Source organism: Melanostigma gelatinosum (genome assembly GCF_949748355.1).
Source record: "Melanostigma gelatinosum genome assembly, chromosome: 3".
Lineage (NCBI taxonomy): Eukaryota > Metazoa > Chordata > Actinopteri > Perciformes > Zoarcidae > Melanostigma > Melanostigma gelatinosum.
Window position 1 is genome coordinate 27,747,591 of NC_136636.1, and position 25,362 is coordinate 27,772,952.

Below are 25,362 nucleotides of genomic sequence, written 5' to 3' on the forward strand. Positions count from 1 at the left end.
GACTAGGGCTGGGCAGTATACCGGTTTTTTATTTCTGGTATGATATGAATTCTTCAGGTGCATAGCCGAAACAACTGCTAAATGTATTCTTTGTTGAAGTCAGCGCTAGTTGTCTTATATGTATTGAGAGGGAACTCTAGTCATGGTCATAACTTTATAACACAACAATTACCAACCCACAACTAACACTCTTTAACAGAGAAAAACACCACAGCACACAACAGTCTGTGACACATAAACAATTTGTAACACTAATAATTGTACATTTATAAAATTTCACCGCCAAACTGCATGCTGGGCACAGCTGGCGAGCGAGCCTGCTTGCTAGCACAACAGTCTGCTAACAGCTGGGAGAGGCTCCGTCGCTCCAGGAACGTTACATTAAAGAACAGAACAGAGCGATGCAGGATGAACAAAGACAGACCGGAGATGCACCGATAGAGTTTGACACATATGCAACGCTGATTACCGTAATATGCGTGGTATTTGTTATAAATGTACGTTGGTGCAAAGAGGGTGATAAGAAGCTGTACAGGGAGGGGCTTAGGACCCAGGGGAATGTAGGCGAAGGAAACGGGAAGAGACGGAAGACGCGCCACGCCAACAGCTGTTCACCGCTCGTCACGATCCTGCAGACCAGTGATTCTCACTGGTGGTTCCTGACACCAGTGAGATGTACCCACACCGTGACACAGGGGGGAGAGACAAGGAAAGACTTTACACAGCAGAGCTCTGATAATGTTACATGTGACAGTCAAATATTTGTATGATCCCTTCAAAGAATCAAACTGCTAAAAAGACCACAGTCATTAACCTGTACACTAAAAACTCCTTGTCAAAAATGACTGCTTAATAAGTAAGTGCATGATAAAATGTGCATTTATGCAATAAAAAAATACCGTGTAAGATCCCAGTTAACTGATGAACACCTCAGATCTGTTCTGAGAATTGCCACAACCAAACTGACACCAGACGTTGACGCACTGGTTAAAAATGGTGACCAACAGCACTGTTCCCACTGGAATTAAATGCAAGTTACTTTTTAGGTCATGGCTTTTACTTGTAATTTATATTAGTTCACACAAACACTCCATTCATCTGCTACTGGCCCGGCCCGTCTGTCAAATTTTAAAACTCAATGTGGCCCCCGAGCCAAAAAGTTTGCCCACCCCTGCACTAGAACATGATACATTCTTATAAAGCAGGTACCATTAGGAATATACCCTGTCTCTTATATAAGCATTGCTCTCAGATGAAGGACCGACTCTCGCTGTAGTGGAGGAAAATAAAGGAACATTTGTGCTCCTGCCAGGCCGTGTGTCAGTGCTGTGAGGAGGAGGAGGCAGACCCCAGACCAGCGCTGGATAGGCTGGTGAGCCAGCTCAATGAGGGAGCGCTCCTCAGGCTGCTCCGTGCCGTTCAACACAAAGCTCCCTCCTCCTTTCCCTCACCGCTGCTCTCTCTGGTGGAGCAGGTGGAGAGGAACTCACAGCCGCCAGATGGAAACCAAGCTGGAGGTAAAGAAGAGCCCTTAGTGACTGTGTGAGTGGACTGTCTTCACTTTGCAATCTCCCAATGTCAGCTCTAACGAAAGAAAACGCCTGTTTTCTGTTGATCATTGTTATATATTCATATCTTCTTGATGGGGTGACAATAATAATATTTTTTGACATCTTTTCCAGGTGACTCAGGGAAGCAGAACGGCACCAGAAGTGAAGAAAAGCAGGAGGAAGAGGATGAGGAGGGAAGCATCAAGGAGGAGACAGAGGATGAGGAGAAGGTCCCGAATGCTACGCCAGACTCCTCTCCTCCCCCCCTCTCCTCGTCGTCCTCCAAGCCCTACTCCTGTCGCTGGTGCAAGAGGGGCTTCGCCTACAAGTGTCGCATGCTGGCCCATGTGAAGCGCTGCTCCATGTCCCAGGAGTGTGAGCAGCAGTGCCCTCAGTGCCCGGAGAAGCTGGCCAACCAGCGGGCCCTGCAGCGGCACCGGGCCGAGGCCCACCGCAAGACCACACGGGCGAAGAAGAAGAAGGTGTCCTGCGACCTCTGCGGGAGGACCTTCGCCCACCCATCAGGTGAGACTCGCCGGTCCGTTTGTACGCAACACAAAGGACAACGTAAACATCTAGCTCTGACACCTGAACTTGAAAACGGCTTCGTGGATGCGGGGTAGCTCTGCAGGTTGAGCGGGCGCCTCATGAATGTGTAGTCCTTAAATATAATACAACCTCCACGTTTTCACTTGTAATTTCCAGAAAAGAATAGTGGTATCTTTGGGCCAATACGGTAATGGTATATGATCCTCTGATGAATGTCTTATTTCACAAACTGATTTTAAATTTGGATTTAGTTGCATAAGCAGATGTTTTGTGTCCCCCTGTCCCTCATTGTATTTACTCATCATGTTGTTTTTGTACGTTCTGAAATGATAGAAAGAGGTTTGTTGCAGGCCCCTCTGCAACCTCGACTGAATGTTTGTGCTCCCTCTCTCCTCATATCTCAGGCATGATTTACCACAAGCGCACCGAGCACTTTGAGGAGAAACCGTTCGCGTGTGAGGACTGCGGCGCCAAGTTCGGCGCCAACTCATCTCTGAAGAATCACATGAGGCTGCACACAGGAGAGAAACCGTACCGCTGCAAACACTGTGACATGAGCTTCGGCGTGGCTGCTGCACTTGCATACCACACCAAGAAGAAGCACTCTGAGGGTAACTCTCACACACACACATTATCCCACTGAATATCAATAAATGACAACCTATCATCCCCATTAATAGAATTATTATTTATATATTGAATTGGGCCAAACATCTACTTCAAAAGTAACTTGCGTATTTTTTCATCTTTTGTGTCTACGTGACTAATGGGGACAACAGTATTGAGGGAGAACGCTGCAGCCTGCAGCACAGCGTCAATGTAAAGTTACGTCCACTTAAAGTGCTCAGACTCGCATTATTATTGTCTGACAATATTATGGAAAGGATCCTACAGAGAAATACATTTTCTTTATCTTTCACTTGATCCGGTTTGTTATTGTTTTACCAGTCTCAGCTGGTTCCCCCTCTCTTTCTCTCATGAAAACCTTTTAGATACCACTAAGCTACGCTTTCTGTACGCCAACACTGTCGTCGAGCAACACGTCACCTCGCGAGATTTCAGAGGGAGACTTCCACTTTAGCGAGAGTCTTTCCCTAGTGTTTTCAGAAGTTTACAAGAACTATCTGAGCCTGTCAGTGTCAGTGCTGACAGACGACGGTGCCACACTGCCCCGAGTGATCACATTACATTGCTTGTTTAGCGGCTGCCGTCTGCAGCTTTTTCCCTCATTATTGGACCAGTTTCAGAAATTGTTGAGAAATATGTCAGTTAGACACAAAAGCATGGGGAAATAGGGTCCAGGTTGAAAAATACCGAAAAAAATGAAATGCTACTCTGACCTTTGTATTGTGATTTGAGAAATCTCTTTTGAGTTCAGTCTGCAGAGAGTCAACATGTCTCTTTTTGGGTTCAGGAAAAATGTACGTGTGTCAGTATTGCAAGGCTGTCTTCGCCCAGTCCATTGAGCTGACGCGTCATGTGCGAACACACACTGGCGATCGGCCCTACGTGTGCAGAGAGTGTGGCAAAGGTTACAGCCAGGCCAGCGGACTCACCGTCCACCTGCACACCTTCCACAGTGAGGACACGCACTCGCATGCATCATTTACTGTGGCATTGATTAGATGAGATGCATATTGTTATGCTGGCTTTAACAGCAGTAGAAACACATGAAGTCATAATTCTGGATTTGCCTCCGCTCCCTGTCAGATTTGTCAGAACCTCATGACTGTCAAAACTGTTGTCTGAGCTTTTCCTCGCTGGAGGAGCATCGCCAGCACATCCAGGAGTTCCACCCAAAGGAGTTCCACAAGTGTCCCACCTGTAGCAAGGTGTTCACTAGCGCCGCCCTGCTGGACAAACACGCAGGCACACACACTGGGACCAAGCCCTTCAGCTGCGACCTCTGCAACAAGTCTTACCAGGTAGCACGAGGTGGATTAGAGCCGCCAGTCAGTTTAAGGTGACAGTTCTTAAATGTTTTATTTTGTGTATGTGTCTATCTCTGTTGCTGTAGCAACTGTCAGGCCTGTGGTACCACAACAGGACCAACCACCCAGAGGTGTTTGCTAACCACACGCGGCAGCTCAAGACCCTGGTCCAGTGTGACATCTGCTTCAAGTTCTTCCCCAGCGCCGCCACTGTGGCCAAACACCAGGCTGCTGAGCACCAAGGTGAGGACACCACAGGCCCTATAAGGTGACATGTGGGCCAGATGTGGCCCTGCACCAAAGCTGCTTAGCCTCTGAGAAATCTTTTGCTACATCTCAACTTCACACCTACTGTAGGTGTCAGAATTTAAATGCCATTTTAAATGAATTTACAATAATAAGAGGCCAAGAACATGCAGTGCATTGTTCTAGTGTTTCTCTGCACTGTGAGCTGGTGTCATAGTCGTACCATCTAAATCAAAACCAAGTCACAACCAAGACCAGAGTGTATTGAGACCGAGACATGACCAAGACTTTGTGGGTGTTGAAGCAGAGTCAAGACCAGGACCCGAGCAGTGTGAGTCCCACACTGCAGGACTAACTTCAGAATAATGGTGGAACATGCAAACCACGAACGGAGCTGAAAGATCCATATTCCCGTAAAAACACCACAGAAAACAAATGAAGATTCCTCCTCATCCACCTCTCTCATTGTCATATACTATGTGTGTGTATGTATCAGTGTACCATGACAATGTCTAAAAATAATCAAAAGGCGCTGCATGGGTGAGTTTTATGTGTGGGGAATGATGTTAAACAAATCAGACACTTTATTGATATCCTCGCAGTCGTGGTCTTGACTGGTGTTAATAAAATCCAGTCTTCTTTGTCTGAGATCGAGACAAGGCTGAGTAAAAATGTGGTTCAAAGACAAGACGGAGACCTTCAAAAGGTTGGTCTCAAGACCAAGAGCGATCTTGAGTTTAACAGCTCCTGGTGCTAAAATGCCAGCTAAGGAGACACGAAGAACAGATGTAAATAAAACCAACAATTTCATTTAACTACCATATTTCTGCCAGGATGCCCAAACACATTTCTAGTGTCTGCTTTTGCGGACTTTTAAAAGGGTTTATCCTTATACTTTAAAGTAAAAATAAAGTAATATTGAAGGTAGAAGCCAACCTGGTTTGACATCTTGTGTCTAACTGGACAGTAGTGCTGGGCGGTATACTGGTTAACCCAGTCGTTCTCAAACTTTTTCTGTTGCGCCCCACTTTGGAGGAAGATAAATGTTCATGCCCCACCGCCCCAACAAAATTGTCACAAAATGGTCTTTGGCTCGCTAGCCCAACAGTCTGTTAACAGCGAGAGGCTCCGTCGCTACAGTAACGTTACATTAAAAGAGCGATGCAGGATGAACAAAGACAGACCGGAGATGCACCAATATAATGTGTACCCAAGAGAGGAGCTGTGTCTGCTGGTTAGAAGTGTTTTGGTTTTAAAAAATGGCGCTGCATATGACAAGAAAAGCAAGTGGTGGAGCGACATTACGAACGCAATAACGACCCACCTCTGCAAGGACATGGTCCCGCTACAGACAGTCAAGAAAGACGGGCTCAGAGCAATGATTAAAACACTGGATTCAAGGTTGCTATCCCAACATTATACGAACAAACGAGCAAACCCTATAGTAAGCCTTTCTACATGATGACATTCAAGAATCTTTAAAAATACCGTGATACACATTTTTGGTCATACCGCCCATTACTAGTGGACAGTACCTACAAGGTCTAAACCTCCTCTGCCTTCATTGCATTAATAACAGGAGTTTGTCTGCTCTCCAGGCTCCGTGGCGGCGGTGGTGCAGTGCCCGTACTGCCCGGCCGTGTTGGGCGGGGAGGAGGAGCTGCAGGAGCACGTCAGCAGCCAGCACGTCGGCAGCCAGAGCGCAGAGGTGTTCAGCTGCCCCCTCTGCCCCCTGGTGGGCTCCTCCCAGCTGGAGCTGCAGGAGCACCTGCTCTCCTGCCACATGGAGACACAGGGGGCCGGGGAGGAGCAGGCCTCCACCTCCCATACAGTAAGTCAGATGGGCAATATACAGCAGTACACGCTGGTGTGATCTCAGCCCTCAGCTGTTAGACACTGAAAAATATTCTCCACCCCTGCTAAGATGATAGATACATTATACAAACATAATAAAAATACAGCTGATTATGAATTAATCAGTTCAGTCATTTATCAGTGACATTGTCAAACATTAATTTCATTATTTCCTTTTGTGACTTCACTATTATACTAAACTGCAGCCCGGTGAAGTGGCTCTAAATACCGTTCTGAACTGAGGTTTTCTGAATTCTGTAAATACTGAAGCTTCGACACAAAAGTGACACCAAATGTCTGTCTGTGGTTGACATTGCAGTGTTTGACTTGGTCTAGATTAGAACAATGCTGTAGGAGTGCTATGCTAACCTTCTAAGCAGCTGGCCACACCCCAATTAGTGTTTTCCATCAGGCAAAACCAGTGTTTTTGCCTGATGGAAAACACTGATTGGCGTGTGGCCAAAGTGCAAATGCATTGCAAGTTTCAGCCAACAGAGCTGTGCATTTTTACCTTTTTAAAGTGAATTAATAGAATATATGACGTCTCTGTCCAATCAGGTGATTGCAGCAGATCCAACAGGCAGCGAAGGGGCGGAGTCAATCCTCTCTGAGGAGCAGGCACAGCTGGCAGCTGCCCAGGAGGTGTTTGTGGCTCTGGCAGGTGGACGAGAGGGTGAGTCGGCGGCGGAGGTAGTGGAGGTCAACATGTATGACCTGCTGAACAGCTCGGTCACCTTCATTTGTGAGGACAAACCGCCAGGTCCTGACTCTTAACCATGAACTATGATCCCTGGAGGAAGAGTCCGGAGCCTGCAGCAGCTTTATGCTTTCATGACTCTTCTCATCATTAAACAGCTACGATTCTGACACAACTCACACAGCCAGGACTCTTTGTGATGTAGGTTCATGTCTAGTCCACCATCATCGTTTCTGTTGTGGCGCTGTTTTGCAATTAAATGTGGTGAACGTGTGTTTGACTTGATATTATATACAGAAAAGAAAGTTACGAATGTAACTACGGTTCTATGAATCCTGGATGACCGCCAGAGGCAGTGCTTCACACTGGATATCTTCCATCTCGCGCATGCGCAGGTCGAATATTTATATCAACAAAGTCACGTGTGACCTCGGATGACCCCCGTCGTCTATAAGTTCCGGTGTCATCCTGAGCTCAGTCCTATGGAATCTTCTCGCGAGTTCACGGGATTCCGAGTGACCAAGAACTCTGGCGGTCATCCAGGATTCATAGAACCGTAGTTACATTCGTAACTTTCTTTCTATTTCATCCTTACTGACCGCCAGAGGCAGTGCTTCACACTGGATGACTTATACCAAAAGAGTCACGAGGAAGCACAGTAACTACCTCTTATAGCTCCGGCAGAGAAAATTGGCCAAAGAACCCTCCCCAGTGGGTGAGGGGTGGCAACGTTAACTCTGTAGTGTTTGGTGATGCCCATGAGGCCGCAGCACATATATCCTCCACAGGCACACCACTCAGGCTTGCCCTTGGTGTGGAGACACTCTTCGTAGTGACCCTTCACCCCGGATGGCCGAGCGCAGCCGCTCGCCTTGTATGTATAGGCAATGGCCTCCACTATCCAGTGGGACAGGTGCTGTTTTTTTTTTTTAAAAGGAGCACAGCCCTTCTTAGGCTCACCATAACTGACTATGCAGGCGGTGGCTTCCACATAAGCTCTGAGGGCCCACACTGGGCACAGCAGCCTTGACCTCTCCTCTCCCAATGGGTCAACTTTGCCAGCTGGATAGGCCGGTTTATATGTGAACGTATCCACACCCTTGGGAGAAACACTGCATTAGGCCAGAAAGTGACACCCAATCCATCTGAGTTCCACCTCAGACATGATTCTTCCACTGACAGGGCATACAGCTCGCCCCCACATTGAGCTGAATTGACGGCAAGGAGAAAACCGTTTTGCCGATAGCCCTCTCGGCTCCGCCTGTGCCAGGGGTTCAAAAGGAGACAAGCATAAGGTGTCCAGTACCACGGGTAGGTCCCATGCAGGGGACTGTAGAAATTCAGTACAGCAGGCACGGGGCGCTGTACTGGGACCTTGTTCTAAGCCGCACACCAGTCAGAACAGCTTCCACCTGTTCTTTGTACTGCAGGCAGGTAGACCGCGCACTGGCATTCAGAATAGTCAGTCAGACTGGTTCTATGCAGCCACTCAGCATCCGGTCGGGCCCTCCCGTGACCCATTGTTGAAGGCGGCAGGGATTGGAATGCCAAATCCGACCCTCTAGTTGCGACAGGAGATCCCTCCTGTCGGGGAAGAACTCTGAGAAGCTTATATCAAAATCAGAGGGAATGGTGGAAAGGCATGAAGAAGATCCTCTGGCCACGTGTGAGCCAGGGCATCTTGACCCAGAGGGCTGGTCCTCTCCGTCAGGGAGACCCAGTGGGGGCAGTGGGTCAACACGTCTGGATGCAGCCGCCACTCTCACGGTGGAGGCTTGTGACGGAACAGGAAAACCACAACCTGGTTCCGTCGTGGCAAAATGACTAGATGAGACATTCAGTAAACACGAGTGTTCCTCTTATGTCAAAGTATCCAGAATCATTTGAGACGTAAAACCTCATATCACAAGTAAATAGTTAATATAATGTCTTATGTAACACATATTCTGGTACAAAACAACATTCTTAAGAAGTGATTAGGAGCAGACACAGGGGAATCAACCAAACAACATTCTTAAGAAGTGATTAGGAGCAGACACAGGGGAATCAAACTCTCTCCTAAGAGTATCAAAACATTTCCATATATGGAGCTATGTCCTGCCATTAGGGCAAGTGACCAGAACATGCCCTAATTAGGAGTCCAGAAGTGCTCTGCTTTTCGAGTCAACAGACTGGGTTGACTGATGAAACACAGCTAAAGGGGCGTGTAATTTGACGATAAAAGTGATCTGAGGACAGTACGGTTTGGAATCTGTTTCGAAATGCCAAGTTCGTGTGATGTTGACGAATATGCATTAAACGATTCCCGCTGGTTGCAAACTCCAGTTCGCCGTCTCGTCTCGTCATTTTGCCACAACAACATCTCCTGGCCCCCCGGGGGTGGGGGGGGGGGGGGCGTAGGTAGGGATGTATAGGTAGCGGTCCGGCCTCTCAGCAGGACGCCGAGGCCTGTGGCGGTTACTAGGGTAAGCTGGAGGCTGAGAAAATGGCCTTGTGGGGCCAAAGTGGGACCCCTAGGTCTGGGGGTGCAGGCATGTCCCTGCAAAGACCAGAGAACTGCTGCCTGGTCTGGCTAGCTCTAACAGTTCGCTGAAGCGCCCGTATAGCAGCTGACTCAAACAGCTTACCAGGTTCCACTGGGACAGTACGGAGGGTCCTCCTACATGTCTCAGATAGGGGTGACTGCGCCAGCCAAACCTGGCGGCGAGTCTGAACCAGGGTGGACATCCTACGTCCAAGTTCCCTCGACATGAGCGCAAACGCCTGCAATGAAGCATCACTGAGCGGAAGCGTCGAAGTAGCCTGCTGCAGAGAATCTGCGAGGGAAAGCATGAGGTGGGAGAGGGAGTTGTCGATACGGTGCACAGCGCTGCTGTGTCATAAGCCCTGGATAGCCGGTCATCTTTGACCCGACATTGGGTCGAGGGCACCTGGCATCGGGCCTCAGAGTCTCCTCAGGGGAAACTATGATGGACGCAATAGTCGTCTAACTGGCTGGCATACGTGCAAGGCCAGATTTGCCACCTCCTGCATGGTCTGATGTAAGGCGGGAGAGAGCCCTGGTGTCTCCACCATGCACGGAACTCCCTCAGATATTCCTCGGAGGGAGGAACAGAAAAGGTGGTGAGGGCGGGAAGGTGCCTGAAGAAGGCACTCACAGGTGGATGTTCCAGCTGCTGTGTATGCCAGGCGTGCAAGCGCCATACAAATGACCAGGGTAGGTTGGGCTGGATTCAGCTGCCCTGACAGGGGGAGGTAGACCTCACGCATCAGGTGTTCCACTTCGGCCAGCCTAGCAGACCCTACTGCTCAAGGCGTGATGCCGCAGGTCCTGCCTGGGTTCTCCGAGAGGCCCTCCCTCAGAAGCTCGAGGCTAACGCAAGAGGTCAGGGCCGTCCTCAGGCTGAAGAGGAGCTATACAGGTCCTACAGCCGGGAGAGTTTAACATGGCCGTGATTCTGGTGGAACCCTTGTCCCACTAGTTGATGCGGAATTCCAAATCAGTCTGAGCGGGAGCGCTCTGCTGAATGTTGAGAGAACAGGCAGGGGCAGTCAGAGGAGAGTGATCCTTCGGACACTCTTCACTTGGCCAGCCGCTGCGGATATTGGTGTCCCACCAGTTAGCTTGAGCGAGAGCACTCTGCTACTGTGGAACAGGTCAGGAAAACAGTCCTCATAGTGAGAGGGGAGCGAGGACACTCTCTTCACTAAGATAGTTGCTGCAGATATTGGTGTCCCACCAGTTAGCTTGAGCGAGAGCACTCTGCCACTGTGGAAAACGGACAAAAAAGAACACAGTCCTTACAGTGAGAGGGGAGCGAGGACACTCTCTTCACTTGGACAGTTGCTGTAACTCTTGGTGTGCTACCAGTTAGCCTAAGCGAGGGCACTCTGCTAACTGATATCCGCTACCGATATGTCCATAATGTTTACAACAATCAATGGACACAATCAGATTATTAGCTTAGTCTAGTTAGCCGGAGCGAAACCCTCTGCTAACTGATATGGCGTAATGTTTACAGCTATCAATGGACACAATCCCAGTATTAACTTAGTCTAGTTAGTGTCCCACCAGGTTAGCCTGAGTGAGGCCACTGCCAGCTGCGACAGCCGTAATGCGTAAAAGCATCAATGGGCACAACCTCAATGTTGATTTAGTATAACTAGCATTCACCGAGTTAGCCTGAGCGAGCACACTCTGCTAACTGTGATAGTTGTAATGCTACAAAGTTGATGGCCACAGCCCCAGTATCAGCTTTGTTTAGCTAGTTTCCCACTGAGTTAACCTGAGCGGGGACGCTCTGTTATAGTTAGCGCGCCACTCAATTAACTAGAGCGGAAGCGCTCTGCCAACCGTGGAACAAACAACTGTTATAGAAAACAATGTTAATCGATCTTACCGATTGCTGTCATCACGACTTAGCTGGCCCTTATCAGACTGGTGACGACCGATGATAGGGGCGTCCACCAGTCCGGGGCTCGATGTCCGAACGGCGAACACACCGTTCCATCCGAAGAGGGACAGCTCGTCGCAGCCTTTGGAGGGCGAGAGAACCGCAACTCCGACCGGTGGTCACAAGGCTACAGCGACGAGCTCTAATATGTCTTGATCGTAGACACATCCTTGTTTATGCTACCATGGTAGCTAACCTGCGTAGCGAGAAGATGAAAAAGGACTGAGCTCAGGATGACACCGGAACTTATAGACGACGGGGGTCATCCGAGGTCACACGTGACTTTGTTGATATAAATATTCGACCTGCGCATGTGCGAGACGGAAGATATCCAGTGTGAAGCACTGCCTCTGGCGGTCAGTAAGGATGAAATAGAACCCAGGTTGGCTAAAGAGTTGTGTCAAACACAAAGGCAGAAAAACAAACCTGAGCTCCGTCAGGCTGCCTCGCCCGTCGGAATGTGGCCACGAGTCATCTCACATAGCCAGGCTTATCTCCACAGCACGAAGGAAGGGTCTGATCATTTTGGTAGAGGGGAAAATGCTCTGGTTTGTCTCTCTTTCAACCAATCACAATCGTTTTGGGCGGCGTTAAACACAGAATGCATCGACGGTGTCCTTCAAATAGATAGAAGCCAATGTCAGGCTTACACCCAGCGGTGTAGTGGTGGTTGATGACGTCAACTAGATGGACGGGATGGTTACTGAGGAGGAAGTGGTTATACTCTGATATTTATATTTATATTCCGATGTATATATGCCGGTAATACTGAGTGTAGATACTCCCAGTCTGTACCCGGTGAGTCAGACTAGGCCATGAGTATGTCCTTGGAAAAGGTTTTCATGGATAAAACTTTTACAAATGCTTTATTGAGCTTTTAAAAACAACTCGGCAAATTCCCTTCACCCATTTGTGCCCAAAGACTATATTTAGTATGATAAGGAAAAATTACACATTTGTTCCGATTCGTCAAGTCTTGAAATTTGGTTTGGACTTACTGTGGGCAAGTATTTAACAGTATAACTTATAATATTTAAGATGACCTCAACAATCACACTTTTATCAATGGTCAAATGAAGGATTGTTTTTGTAAAATTATGAAAAACACTAATTGTGTTTAATGTCTTACATATCTATTTGTACACTGTATATGTGTACATATCTTTGCTATTCAATTTGATTGATTACTTCATAGATTTTTATCTTCTATTTATATATTCCATAGAAATAAATGTTGCACATAACTATTTTAAGTCATAGAGCAGATGAAAACATTCACTTGAGGAGCTGTTCTCTCCTAGTTCCAAAGGGTTTCAATGCCCTTCAGGAAGTATGTCGTTTGCTTCTATTAAACCTCAGAACTCGCTTTTCTGAGGTAACTATGGACTGGATAACGATAAGAAAAACATAAAATACTGGCAGCTTTATTCTTTGAAATGCTGAGGCTAGAACATATAGATAACACGTGGCTGCATTGCATTCTGGGTTGTTTGTAACTGAAAGGTAGAAACTGGTATCACTCTTCTACACTGGATGTGTCAGTGAGAAACGACAGCTCTGGAAATGTTCTCCTCTAACATTTAGTTTTTACATTTGTTATTCCACTTAACCAGGAACATGTGGCATCAAGACAACTCGTCCAGAAAGGGTTTATCGCCAGTAAAGACATGGTCTTCAAGGGTGGATTTGTCTCATTAGAAATAAAAAGCAAATAATGCAAAATCAAATGTTATTTGTTTATTACAGAAGGTTCACACCTAACAAATACAAACCTACAACTTCCATTGTGATCACCTCATGAATGCTCAAACAGCAAAGACCTGAGAAGCACACTGAACACATTCAAAGTAAAGAAGTTACAAAATTCCCTCTGAATCATTTTCTACATGTATTGCAGTACATGCTACACCCAAGCTGAAGTGAAACCAGATTGTTGAAAATAGCTAACAAAAGCATCAAGGAAGAGCAGTTAAGAAAAAAACAAAACATATTTCTATCAGTAGAAAACCGGATTTTAATGAAGAAAACTAAAATGTCAAATCTAGTTTGGGGAAGAACTCCTGGACGGCGTTGCATACCATTACCCAGCATTAAGCACATTCTACATGTGATGTGTAGAGTTATCTGTGTCTTGCTGTACATAAGTCACACTGTAGGTACCGCTGCTTGCAGTCTGAAGGCCATCCAATGATTTGTAATGGATTTAATACTAGGTCTGATTCATATTTGCATAATCTGCCTAGTAGTGAATAAGACAGAGGTTGAGGCAAGGTGCTGGAGGATCAATACATACATGTCTGTGCATCAGCTTTAAAAAAGGCTCAGCATTCATCGGCCTCAGCAGGCAACAAAAAAAAAAACCTGAGTGTTCCCTGAAATAACAGGTGGACTAGACTGCTCAGGGCTTTTATTAAGCCGGTCGGCGGCTCCCGTGCTGTGAAGCCACCTAACAACAGTATCAAATGGGTTGAATTGTATTAGTAGTTTGGTGAGATTTGAAGTTAATTACTAGATTACAAAGCCATGGCATCATCATCACTGTAATATCCTGAAAAAAAAGGTCCTCAATCTTTATAAGGTCTTGTATGACTCTGATTAGTGGTGATCCGCGGATCACTCGTGAACCGCGGATCAATAGAGTATTTTTATTTTTTTACAGTGTAATCATAGTGTGTAATAAAGTTCTACTGCTGCTGTTCCTTTTCAAGTAACAAGTCCCCGAATATCAATGCAGAGTGTCAGTGAACAGATATAAAGCAGTAGTGTGTTCACGTGAACGGAGCAGGTTAGAAGCATTTAACGGTGACGTCATGGCGAGCGGAGGAACGCCAGAAGCCGCGGAGTCATTTAAGTCGCAAGTTTGGGAACATTTTGTCTTCCCTGTAACGTATAATGATGGATGAGGGTGGTGGACAAAACCTTTACGGTATGTAGGCGTTATTAAAAGAGAAAGACACACAACGGCATGTCCACACATGAAGAGACACCATCCCGTCTATCAGCGACGGGGACACTCCGGTGTAGAAAACAAAGGATTTCTAAATCTGGTTGAAATGCTTGAGCCACGCTACGAAATCCACTCACGCACCCACTTCAGTGTGAAGCTGTTCCAGACCTGAGAAGGCAAAGACTGTAGAGACTGCTTTCACCACGGCGGAGTGATTCTTAGTCCGGTGCTGTACACGCCCCCTCTGTGAGAGTCACACAGACACACACCTGGTTCAGGTGCTGACAGAAGTATCAGAGTGAAGCTAGACAGGCCCAATAATATTCCAGTCACCACAGAAAGGTCGACTTTCTCCCCAGACAATGGAGATGTTCTCATCTTTTTGAAAATAATGTCACAGTAATGGTAAACATTATTGTGTATTTGAATGACATAACCTGACAGGAAGTAAACACAGACCCAAGTTGTTGCTGAGCAGTTCAGTTCAGTGTAAACAGTGGAAGCAGCTCACTGGCTGTTTCTTTCTTTCAGTATTGATCAAAGGACGAGGATATCAACATAACTCATGTTGCACTTAAACTTAACAGAATTCTTGAATGTTTTTATTGATTTCATTTTGTTTCAAATTGGACATCTTCAATATTTTTGTTTTCATGTAAGACTATGGCCCAAAGTTCTTTGCTTTAAGTGTTCTTGAGGTTCTTTAATTAATAAATGGAAAGCAAAGTTATATTTTTCTCCTCCCCCTTTCTTTGTTGATCCGAACCGTGACTCCTGAACCGTGATCCGAACCGAACCGTGAGGTTTGTGATCCGTTACACCCCTAACTCTGATACATGCCTGATGTTTAAAATGATTCCTAATCTCGCACCATCTCCTCTTTGAGAGGCCTGGTGTGCCGGCAGTGGCGGTACCAGTAGGACTAGAGCATCTACTGGGTTCAGAGAGAGACCTCTGGTCAGTCTGCTCTCTCTCTGTATAAGTAGTGGGAAGTGGATTTCTATACCCACAAACATTATAGACTCTGGATTGGAATTGAATTGGATGGAAAAGTGCAGTTATTGGTACAATATTTAGGTCTATCTTGCAGATATATTGAGCGGACTGGACAGAAGTATTTTCTCCTTTATGACGTAGCAACACATTCATTTTTCCTTTTGATTACCACAACAAACGAAACACAAAGACACGAAGATAAGTAGTAGCTCATGAGCCAGAGGTGCTACATGTAGTTTATAACATGGTAATGCTATCCTTTAATGCTATTCCTTTACATAGCTTTACATGCTATATTAATGTTCAGAGTGCCGTAAATTGCTGCTTTAATATAAAAAAAATGTTGATTGATGGAACTTAATGCTGAACTGCTTCATGTAGCACCTCTGACTGGCCAAGACAGACACAACACAAAATATCATGAATGAATAAATAAATAGAATTTACAGGCTGGTATATAATCATGAACATCAGCTTCATCACTGAAGCTGTGTCCTCACATAAACAGCATTTCTCTTCAGAAACCAGTCTCTACACACTGTCTTTGAGACTTCGTTACTGTATAAGTAGTGCAAATGTTCCTCTGGAGATAAAAGACATTCAGATGTCCTCCAGCTACACTGATGGAATTGCCTCCAGTAGTTTGGATCAATGACTGTGTCCTACTGTCCTGCTCCATGTGTGTATAAATAGTGTCATTTGATTCTTTAAAAATGTCTTTGTGTTTCTTATTATAGCAGGAGTCGAAGATGCCAACATTTAAGTGTTTTAAGCTGCAGGTCTTCTACTGGCCACTAGAGTGTATCATTCTTTTAAAAATAGTGCACACAACCTAGTAATGCATACAGTCCAATTAATGAGTACTGCCCAAGATGTTTATATTTTGTAGTTTAAAATCACTTCTTCCAATTCATTACATAATTACTGTGTTAATCACTTCATTGATTTATCAAATGGAATACTTGTAACTCTCCACACTAAAACACATCTGCTAGCCTGCTGCCAACAACAAAGACTCCTACTGCTACAGTCACTTCACACAATCACTTGAGTGGAAGATGCTGAACCCAAATGTCTCCCTTTCTCATCAATGTGTTAGTGTGCGTGATTGGTTTAGAGTGTGACGAGCAGGTGGCACCTAGCATGGCAGCCTCTGCCATCAGTGTTGATATGCAGTTACAAGCGCTACAAGTCTCCAGAAGACAAGAAGGATGTTATATAAATGCGGACTGTGGGACTGCCAGCATGTCAAGCTATTTGCTTAAGTTATTTTACTTTGTGGGAGCACTCGTCAATGTGATTGTCTAGGCCTCTGACTACAAGTTGGACCCAATATGGCCACTGAGAGAACAAAGAGGATCTGCCTCACGCTATGTGCTTCCTAGCTTGTGATCTTCTTGCGGGGCAGGTAGGCATTCGTGATCTGGTTCATCACCACCAGAGCGGGGAAGAGGGGCAGCAGGAGGAAGCCCCACCAGGCCATCCCTTTCACCGTAGCCTGGAACCAGTCTGAGAACATGGCCGACACCACGGTTACCGTGGCCAACAGGTAGACCAGCAGACCACAGGTGGCGTGGTACAGCTTCAGCCTCAGCGGAGAGGACAGACGCAGCAGCTTAGGGAAGATCAAGCAGATACCGCAAGCCGCTTGGAGCACGGTGGCAACCAAGGTGCTGATGCCCAGCCAACTGTGCCAGGTGACCAGGTGGGGGAGCTCCGACACGTTCTTGCTGGCCAACATGAAGCCCAGGCCAGTGACCGCAGCTATCAGGACCAGAGCCTGACAGAACCAGTGGAGACGGACTTTACACTTCCGAGATTTGAAACAAAAGGGGGATCCTTCAGCCGAGAAGAGGAGGATGCCTTCAGTCATACACAGGCAGTACTGCAGCAGAGAAAAGACACAAAGGTGTATATACACAGGTGTCTTCTTCTCTTCTTTGCAAAGTAGATAGAACGTGTGTGTGTGTAAAGAAACACAAAACAATGGGTTCTGACATAAGAAAGTAAAGGCTGAGGTGGAGGCGAAAAACGGGTCTATTATTTTCTTCTATCAGGGGCATTAAAAAAGACCTAGTCTTTGTCTAAAATATAACTTTAAGTCACACTTGATATCGACACTAAAATTTACCTTTAGCATAAAGCTCCCCTATGAGTGACTAATCAATGCAGGCTGTTTCTTGTTTCACAGAATTGAAACAATGGTGGATGCAACAGCGAAACCAAACAAAGTGTGGGAGACAAAACAGAAATAGTTAGCTAAATGTAATGGAAGTATTGGACAAACAAATAAATGGTAAATGGACTGTACTTCTATTTCTCTTTTCTAGTCTTCCGACCACTCAAAGCACTTTAACACTACATGTAATCATTCACCCAACTACCATGCAAGGTGCCACCTGTCCATCAACATTCACACACCGTAGGAACAGCTACAGGAGCAATTTGGGGTTGAGTGTCTTACCCAAGCACACATGGGCATGGACTAGTGGAGTCGGGGATCGAACCACCGATCCTCTGATTGAAGGACGACCCTGCTCTACCACTGAGCCACAGTCGGCCAACTTTTAGCTCAATAGTTAGCTAAAAGTTGGCGTAGTGCTATTGTTGCCATAGCACAAAGCTCTCACCTCAGGCTTAGCCATGGCTACTTATCAAAGGAAAAATGCTATGTTTAAATGAGTATGTGTTTTTTATGCTGTTGTTTGTGGTCACATCAGCACATATTTAGGTCACTTTCGCCAGTCTGAATGAATGGGTAATTCTAGTTTATTACAACTTTGGGTTTGTTTTTGTAGTTTTGACCATAATGTCTCTTGTTTATGATAGCACTGTACACCCCAAAGTAATTAATGAGATGTGTGAACATGGTTACATTGCTGCAACAGACTGACGGTGTAGACAGGTTGTTAAAAAAACAACAAACTAAAAGAGAGTACAACTAAACTGCGAGTAATGATTCATCCTACAGGAGAACTGTGTATGTAAGGTAGTTGAACCAACAGGTGTTTCCTGTTTTTCCATGTTGCAGCGCTGTTGCTGCATTCACAGATCTCAGCAATTACTTTAGTAATAGTGCTTATGATTTTGATTGATATCATGGCCAAAATTATGACAATAAGCCCAAATTGTAATAAATAAGAATCATCCTTTAATTATAGTGCAGCATGTGATTTTCTTTACCCGGAACACTGTACGACAAAACAACCAAACACAGGAACAGTTTTCTTCCCACTATCAGAGCTGTGTTAACGTTGTCCCTAGCTGATATTCTAATTCTCTGTTTAACAATTTGCATCTTCAGTTTAGGAACCAATGGGTTTGAGGGAAGTCAGACAGTACTGAGAGATAGAATAACATGTTGGTTTGGGCTTTTTCATGGGACTTTAACTTGTGAACAAGACCGGTGAGAAGACCGAACATAATTTCCCATCCTCGACTGGACAATAAAGTTTACTCTACTCTATTTACTGAGTAAAATATAGAATAATACCAGCGTTATCCTTTAAGTGCGGGTGGTATAGTTACCTGCAGTGTGATGTAGAATGATCAGTCATTCAGAATGGAGGTTAAACTGTCCACTGGAAGTTAGAATGAGGTGTCCACATATTGTATTTTATCAATCAGAAATCAGCATCATTACAATATTATTGTATCATGATACAAAAATAAACATGTCAGCATATTTAGTGCCACGTCACTATGAGACTGTACGGCATTGTGCCATTGAGCCTTAACGACCAGTGACGGCAGAAGTCTGTTTTACCGGTTCCACTGTGTCTACTGAAAATGTTTTTGGTTGGTCTATGGTTGAACAAATTTTCATATTAAATAAAGGGCAGCTGCTGAATGAAAATTAGGGAAGTGAACATTGCGGATCAGACTTACATGAGACCATGACATCCTGTAAGCTGCTGTCGCTAACATATTCAAGGTCAGTTTGTAACACGATACCCGACGCAGTGATGCTGCGCAGTCTATCTATTATTCACATCGGAGAGAAGAATGAGACACGGAGAATAGCGGGTGTGAGTCTACAGGTATGTGGAGGGTTTACAGGAGACTTCATGTTTTACCAGTGAAATCATACCCTGCATTCTTTTAGTAGTTTACATTTGTTTATGTCAAAGACCAGATATCACATGATTACTTCCTAACCTATATTTCAGCAGTTTGATACGCATTACTGAAAGACCTGCCGCAATGTGTGAATCACTACTGAAGTGCTGTAACATTCCCACTGATAATTCTTGTCCATGACTCCATGATATTAATATGTCCCAATGCTTCAAAAAGCCAATAAACCCATGTCAGGTAATGGTCCCTTCATATTTTTTTCTCGTAATTATGAGGAAAAAAACACTCAAACGGTATGTGCAAGTGTTTTAAAAGATGGTTTTGTCATGAAAGTCATTGGTTTCTCGCAATTATTATATCATTATCTAATGATTGTAATGAAGACTCATCATTTAAGAGCAGGGTTGGATTAACCCACTACGGTGCAGTCACGCCACCAAATTAAAGCTGCCACTTCAATGTAAAAACGTGAACATTTTTCTCTCGAGCCAGTGTTTGGTTTGTCCGTTCTGGGCTCCTGTAGAAACATGGAGGTGAAACATGGAGGACTACGTGAAGAGGACCAGCTCCCTGTGCAGATATGAAGGGTTCTCCCTGATTTGAAAGTCTTCAGGCTCTTTCCTCACAAGACGAGAGGTAATTTTAAAAAAATGACAATTTTTATTCAATGACAAAATCAAATATTTGATGAATAAATAAATATCTTCTGATTTCATGTTTATTTTCTGTTCCATCTTGAACCCTTAATGTTTCTGAGTAAATGTAATACTCCAGGCTGAACACAGTGATCCGTCCTCTTTGTTTACCTTTTTTTTAAGTCTCCATGCGTCCACTGGTTACCCCGTGTTTAACGTCACATTGCAATGATTTGTGGGTAATTCCCTTCGGCTAAGTCAGCATGCTGACTTATGGAAAGGGTTCATAAAGGGCTCAAAATGTCTGCCAGAGAGCCCTCAAACACTTGACAGTGGGACATCCCTAAACCCTCACGGACTTCGCGGGAGCGCGCCTCAAAGTCTGTGAGTCCGTCAGGGGGGACATTGGGATTTGGCCATTGCAAAGATGAAATTTCCCCCATCCTCGCCCATTTTAGGAGCAGTGGGCTGCTGTAAACCAACAGCCGTGCCATTACTAGTAATAATTGATTATCTATCAAGATCATGCAAAATGAAGATAATCAAACTAATAGTAAAATAAACATTTTTGCTTAATAGTTTTATATTAAAATAACCTACAAAAAACAAGGTAGTTAATGTTTTTATAGTCGAGATGAATGTTCCAACAGTGTGTGATTTATCACAGTAATGCCGTACTCAAACCTACACACACTGAAGGGACATGTCACAGAGTAGGTTGGAACTGTGACAGTAAGTGCACAGCCCTGAAGTGTCTGGTTAAACAGGAGCGGTGAGAGACTGATAGCTGCATACCACTGACACAGATACAGCGGCAGGTTCTGTCACAGTGCACAATGAGAGGGCATGTCAGCTGAGACCAACCCATGATCAGAAGAGGAGAGAGGACTGCATGTGTAAGAACGAGGAGACAGGTGGAGAAGGTGAAGTCATGTACTGTATGGACTGCAAACTTACTGCAACAGACATGCACACCGGATGCCACGAAAACAGACCTGGAACACAGAGAAACACTTGTGAGCATCTTGCAATTTAAAATGTTTGGAAGTTCATTAATGACAAAACTGTAGAGTGATCACAATTGTTTCCAGATTTGAGTTCTAGTGGGGCTCGCTACAGGCTCACCTTTGTTTATCCAGTTTCCAAAATTACATTACCAAAATGATTATCACATGACACAGCTGAAGGAAACCGTGGCAGCAGATTTCACATTGACTGCACACTCAATTGGACAATATTTTGTGCTCCACTCAACTCACAGAAATTGATCTGACGACAGTTTTGCTGATTGATTAATAATGCGTTGTTTATCTTCCAGAGATATAGCATCATTCACTGGTCCCAGCTTCTCCAATGTGAGGATTTCACAATCCATTTCATCGCAATGCAAATATCACAGTGGGCATTTATCAGAAGGCATTTCAGAGATGGCATAATTATGCTATTTGAAAATTCCATACAATCAGTAGTTAAATAATCACTGTACCCAAATAGAAATCAATAGAAATATTACACAAATATAGCAGTACAAGTCTTCACAGTAATATTAAAGGAGTATCATAATAAATATCCTAAGTGTTAAATGCCACAAACACTGATACAGTAACCCTTTAAAATATGATAAGTTATTAAGAGGATATTTTATAATTTTGCATTACTTTGTTTTATATAAATCACCCCTTCATTTTCAACTGCTTCATTGTCAAGTTTCTAATAAGAAAATTGAGAGAATGGAGAGAATAAGTTGATAAATAAAGCTATATGAGGAGGCTAGTAGTCTTTTCTATTAATTATCAAATTGATTGGTTTATTCAAACCAGTAACCTGTTCATCGGAACAAAATCAACAAATTACTCGTCTAAAATCATTTATATAAACTATGGCATTTTTAATGAAACAGTTATTCTATTTTGATAGAATTATGTAAATGATGAACTAGTGTTTTGGTCGGCAGGATGTGTCTCCCAACATCCATCTGTCCACTCACTGGTTCCGGGTCTGGACAGCAGGGAGATGATGAGGGTCAGGCCCAGGCCGGTGACATGAGCCGCTATCACCGCCGCCCTCCGGAGCCACACATACAGCCAGTAGTCCCGCATCCCCAGGCCCTCTCCCACCGGGCTGTACTCCACGTCAGACGGCATGCCACTCGATCACCTGCCGACTCCGGCGGGTATGGAGGGTGAGCTGAAACGGAGAGACGCAGCGCGTGTTTTGTCGCACCACTGCACATGCTCCATAATCATTTGGTGGAGGAGGATGAACTGGACAGCTGTCTACAAGCTAGATGTGTGATTCGATGGACCACAAACGTACATACTTCCGGTATGTAGTTTTTCTAAGTCCGCGTCCAGGTGAAGCGTCTTATAGTTGTGTTAATTTACGGACTTACCAAAAAAATATGCAAAGGGTATAATATGTAATGAATATGGGAACTGAACTTTTACTACAGTCTACCATTCACGGTGTGGTACTGAAGCAATCCACGTCGGTCACGTTTGTCTCCATTTCCCAAGGAAAATCTGTTGTTCAGCGGGATAAATGCTGCGGACCAGGGGAATCCGACTGTTTAATTAAAACAAAGCATCGCGAAGGCCCATGGCGGGTGATGACGCGATGTGATTTCTGCCCAGTGCTCTGAATGTCAAAGTGAAGAAATTCAATGTAGCGCGGGTAAACGGCGGGAGTAACTATGACTCTCTTACATTTCTTTGGGGAAGGGAGTGAAGGCCGGATTCGTAGATCTGCGGCCTCCTGTGGCGTAGGTCGACCACTGGTGCGTCGGGTCGTTTGAGGCATAGGTTGACCGAAAGCAGCCTGATACCCAGGGAGTTCGCAAGTGTTTTGATGATGGTCGGCTGGGCCAGACCTCCTCGTTGGTGGTCCGCGGTAACGTCTCCGGACGGCTAACCTGGCCCGTAAGCGCCCCGAACGTCGGGGCCCAGGAAGTCAGACCTGGGCCTCGTGACTGCGGTGTTACCCCGTGTGGCGAGGCAACTGTCTCGCGGGAGCCCTATCAAGCGCGTGCATGGTACAGCGCTGATACACGGATGGGCGAATAGGGTAACACATTCGTTGTCTGATCTGTGGGCATAGAGACACGGTCGGGGTGACCCGGAACCTCGGCCGGCCCGGATGCAGATCTGCAGGGTGAGCGCGGCGATGCCCTAGGCCAACATCGGGCCCGTAGGGAGGGGAGGCGGGCCCTACGGGTCTGGCCCTCCCTGGGGTGGACGCCGGGGAGGTGTCTGCCGTTTCGTCCACAACCCTTTACTCACTCTGGCAGGCCGGTTGGCTAGTTGGTTCTGGAGCCCGCAGCAGCCGTATGGGCGGCGCAGGGTGACAGTGGATGCAATCCCCGCACACTTGTCACCTGTCGACCGACTTCCTTAGTTGCTGTAGGATGCTTTCCAACGCTGGGGCGGTGATTGTAGGCCAGGGGACTTTTGCCTGGAGCGTTCGTCCAGCGAGCCGGCGGCGACTACTAGTTAGAATAGAGTAATTTTAGAAGTTAGAGGGCCTCTCCAGCTCTTTGAGCTCCAACGGCAGGTTATGGCGTACTGTCGATCCCTGCAGCCCAACGGGGGGGGGGGTTAGTCCCTCGGCCCTGATAGTACAGAAGGGATAACCAGGGAGAGAATGTCAAAGTGAAGAAATTTAAAATCCTGAGAATGTTATCCAGCCGCTTAGCTGACCACGGGACACATACAGGTCGTGGGTCATTCAAATGAGGGCCCAGTTTCCTACAACCCTTCCCGATAGGAGCCCCTACTCCTTGTCAGCTCGTGCCCCGTGAAAAGGCCACGATCTCAGATGGCCCTGTTACCCCGAACAGGGTCGAGACGTCAGAACAGACGAAGACGGTCACCCGCCCCCGGTGGTAACGAGACCACCGTTACAGGGGACCACGTACCTCGGGGTGCGGCGGGACGTTCGCAAGAACACCCGCCTAACGGCGGGTGTTCTGTGCTCTCTCTTTAGGTAGCATGTGGTCTCGTGTGACGTCACAGTTTAGCTGTCGGCCATGTTGGAGTACACACAAAGCCACTGGCATGCACGGCTGAGTCGCATAAGCTATCGATCATGGTGAACGTTTGTGCTGTCTTTGGTTGTGGCAGCAGAGCTGATAGACAAGAAATCATTCTTTGGTTTGCCAGCGGTCATTACACATCAAGGAAATGACACGAAGGAGCTATCCAAGCGACGTCGCGAGAAATGGCTGTCACGCATCTCTCGAGATATAAAGGAATGGAATTTGGCGTACACTAGAGTATGTGCGGATCACTTTACAAGTGGTCAGTGATTTTATTTACTAATTCGTTTGTGAACAGTATTTAATAAAGGAAATATAAATTAAACTTGGACATGAGAAGGTTACCGAAGCTTCATCGGCCCGTGACAGCAGTCGTACCAGAGACGTGTCGAGCGTGTACAACAGGCGAAACACAGAGATGCAGCCTCAGCATTGCTTGATATGAGTTTAACATCAGATCATATGTATATATATATATATATACGTATACGTATATGTATATATATATATATGTATATATATGTATATATATATGTATATATATATATATATATATATATATATATATATATATATATGTGTGTGGGGGGGATGAAGTTAGGAGTTAGTTGAAAGTGAATTCCTACACACACGCACACAATGACGTGCATGTACAATGTAAACAAACACACGTGTCTGTTTGCGCTGAGTAAACATTGAATATTGCTAAATATCGGACCAGATCTGTATATATTTACCCTTCCAATGACGAGATGAGAATTCTCGACGACCGTTGCTTTGACGACTCGGACCCATCCACTGACAAACTGATTATAAGCGTCGAGCCCTTTGTAGCACTCCAGCTCGTCTTTTGTGTGAGGACTGGGGGTGTTCACGAGATACGTGTAGATGTTGGCGTAGTTTACCGATGGAAGATAAGTAGGATCGGCACTGAAACGATCTGCACTCATCGTATAGGGATCCAAGTTACCAATAACCTTCAATTTGGCCAGGTAGTGAACCTTTGATGCACTATCCAGTGATTCAAAGTATGGTATTTTCGCCGCACTTCCTTGTTTACTCGCCGCCATGTAGGTTCTGTATGTACTCCAACATGGCCGACCGACCTCGTAACTAAGGAGATCGTGACGTCGGTGAGACCACTCCAATGGAGTGGTTTTGCAAATTCCGTTTGACGTGACACATCTGTTAACTTTCCAGTCGTAGAAGTGGTTTTCGGCAAAATTGACGAAACGGAAGAAGCGGACGCTATTTATTTATCCTCCCGAGGCAAATGCGGTCCGACTATGCATTACAGACTGGGTCGGCTAATGTGGGCGGATTAAAGGTCTGGACTGAGGCTAACACTATCCGACAAACTGACGGTTGTTCTCGTAATGTTCTTTCAACTTCT

The 25,362-nt window shown here is 45.6% G+C and overlaps 2 protein-coding genes across 2 annotated transcripts in view; one reads left to right on the forward strand and one right to left on the reverse strand.

Annotated features, from left to right (window-relative positions):
* The window catches only part of zbtb40 (zinc finger and BTB domain containing 40), a 13,169-nt gene extending 6,069 nt beyond the window's left edge, over window positions 1–7,100 (forward strand). Inside the window, exons 5-12 of the mRNA XM_079266023.1 lie at window positions 1,313–1,517; window positions 1,683–2,075; window positions 2,504–2,710; window positions 3,514–3,678; window positions 3,810–4,024; window positions 4,117–4,273; window positions 5,875–6,107; window positions 6,689–7,100. Coding sequence (XP_079122149.1) covers window positions 1,313–1,517; window positions 1,683–2,075; window positions 2,504–2,710; window positions 3,514–3,678; window positions 3,810–4,024; window positions 4,117–4,273; window positions 5,875–6,107; window positions 6,689–6,904 — 1,791 coding nt within the window. The 3' untranslated portion in view covers window positions 6,905–7,100. The remainder of the gene's footprint in view (window positions 1–1,312; window positions 1,518–1,682; window positions 2,076–2,503; window positions 2,711–3,513; window positions 3,679–3,809; window positions 4,025–4,116; window positions 4,274–5,874; window positions 6,108–6,688) is intronic.
* Window positions 7,101–13,062: 5,962 nt separating this feature from the next.
* cyb561d1 (cytochrome b561 family, member D1) lies at window positions 13,063–24,751 on the reverse strand. The gene is made up of 4 exons (XM_079266024.1): window positions 24,707–24,751; window positions 21,924–22,123; window positions 20,894–20,931; window positions 13,063–17,109 (listed from the first exon to the last, which is right to left on the reverse strand). The coding sequence occupies exons 2-4, from the start codon at window positions 22,078–22,080 to the stop codon at window positions 16,606–16,608; spliced, it is 699 nt and encodes a 232-aa protein (XP_079122150.1). The 5' UTR covers window positions 22,081–22,123; window positions 24,707–24,751; the 3' UTR covers window positions 13,063–16,605.
* Between the last annotated feature and the right edge of the window lie 611 nt (window positions 24,752–25,362).

Coding starts and splice junctions, on each gene's coding strand:
- cyb561d1 (XM_079266024.1), bottom strand. CDS start 22,080: ATGCCGTCTGACGTGGAGTACAGCCCGGTGGGAGAGGGCCTGGGGATG. Junction 20,932..21,923: donor GCTGTCCAGACCCGGAACCA/GTGAGTGGACAG, acceptor TCTGTGTTCCAG/GTCTGTTTTCGTGGCATCCG. Junction 17,110..20,893: donor CGGTGTGCATGTCTGTTGCA/GTAAGTTTGCAG, acceptor TCTCTGCTGCAG/TACTGCCTGTGTATGACTGA.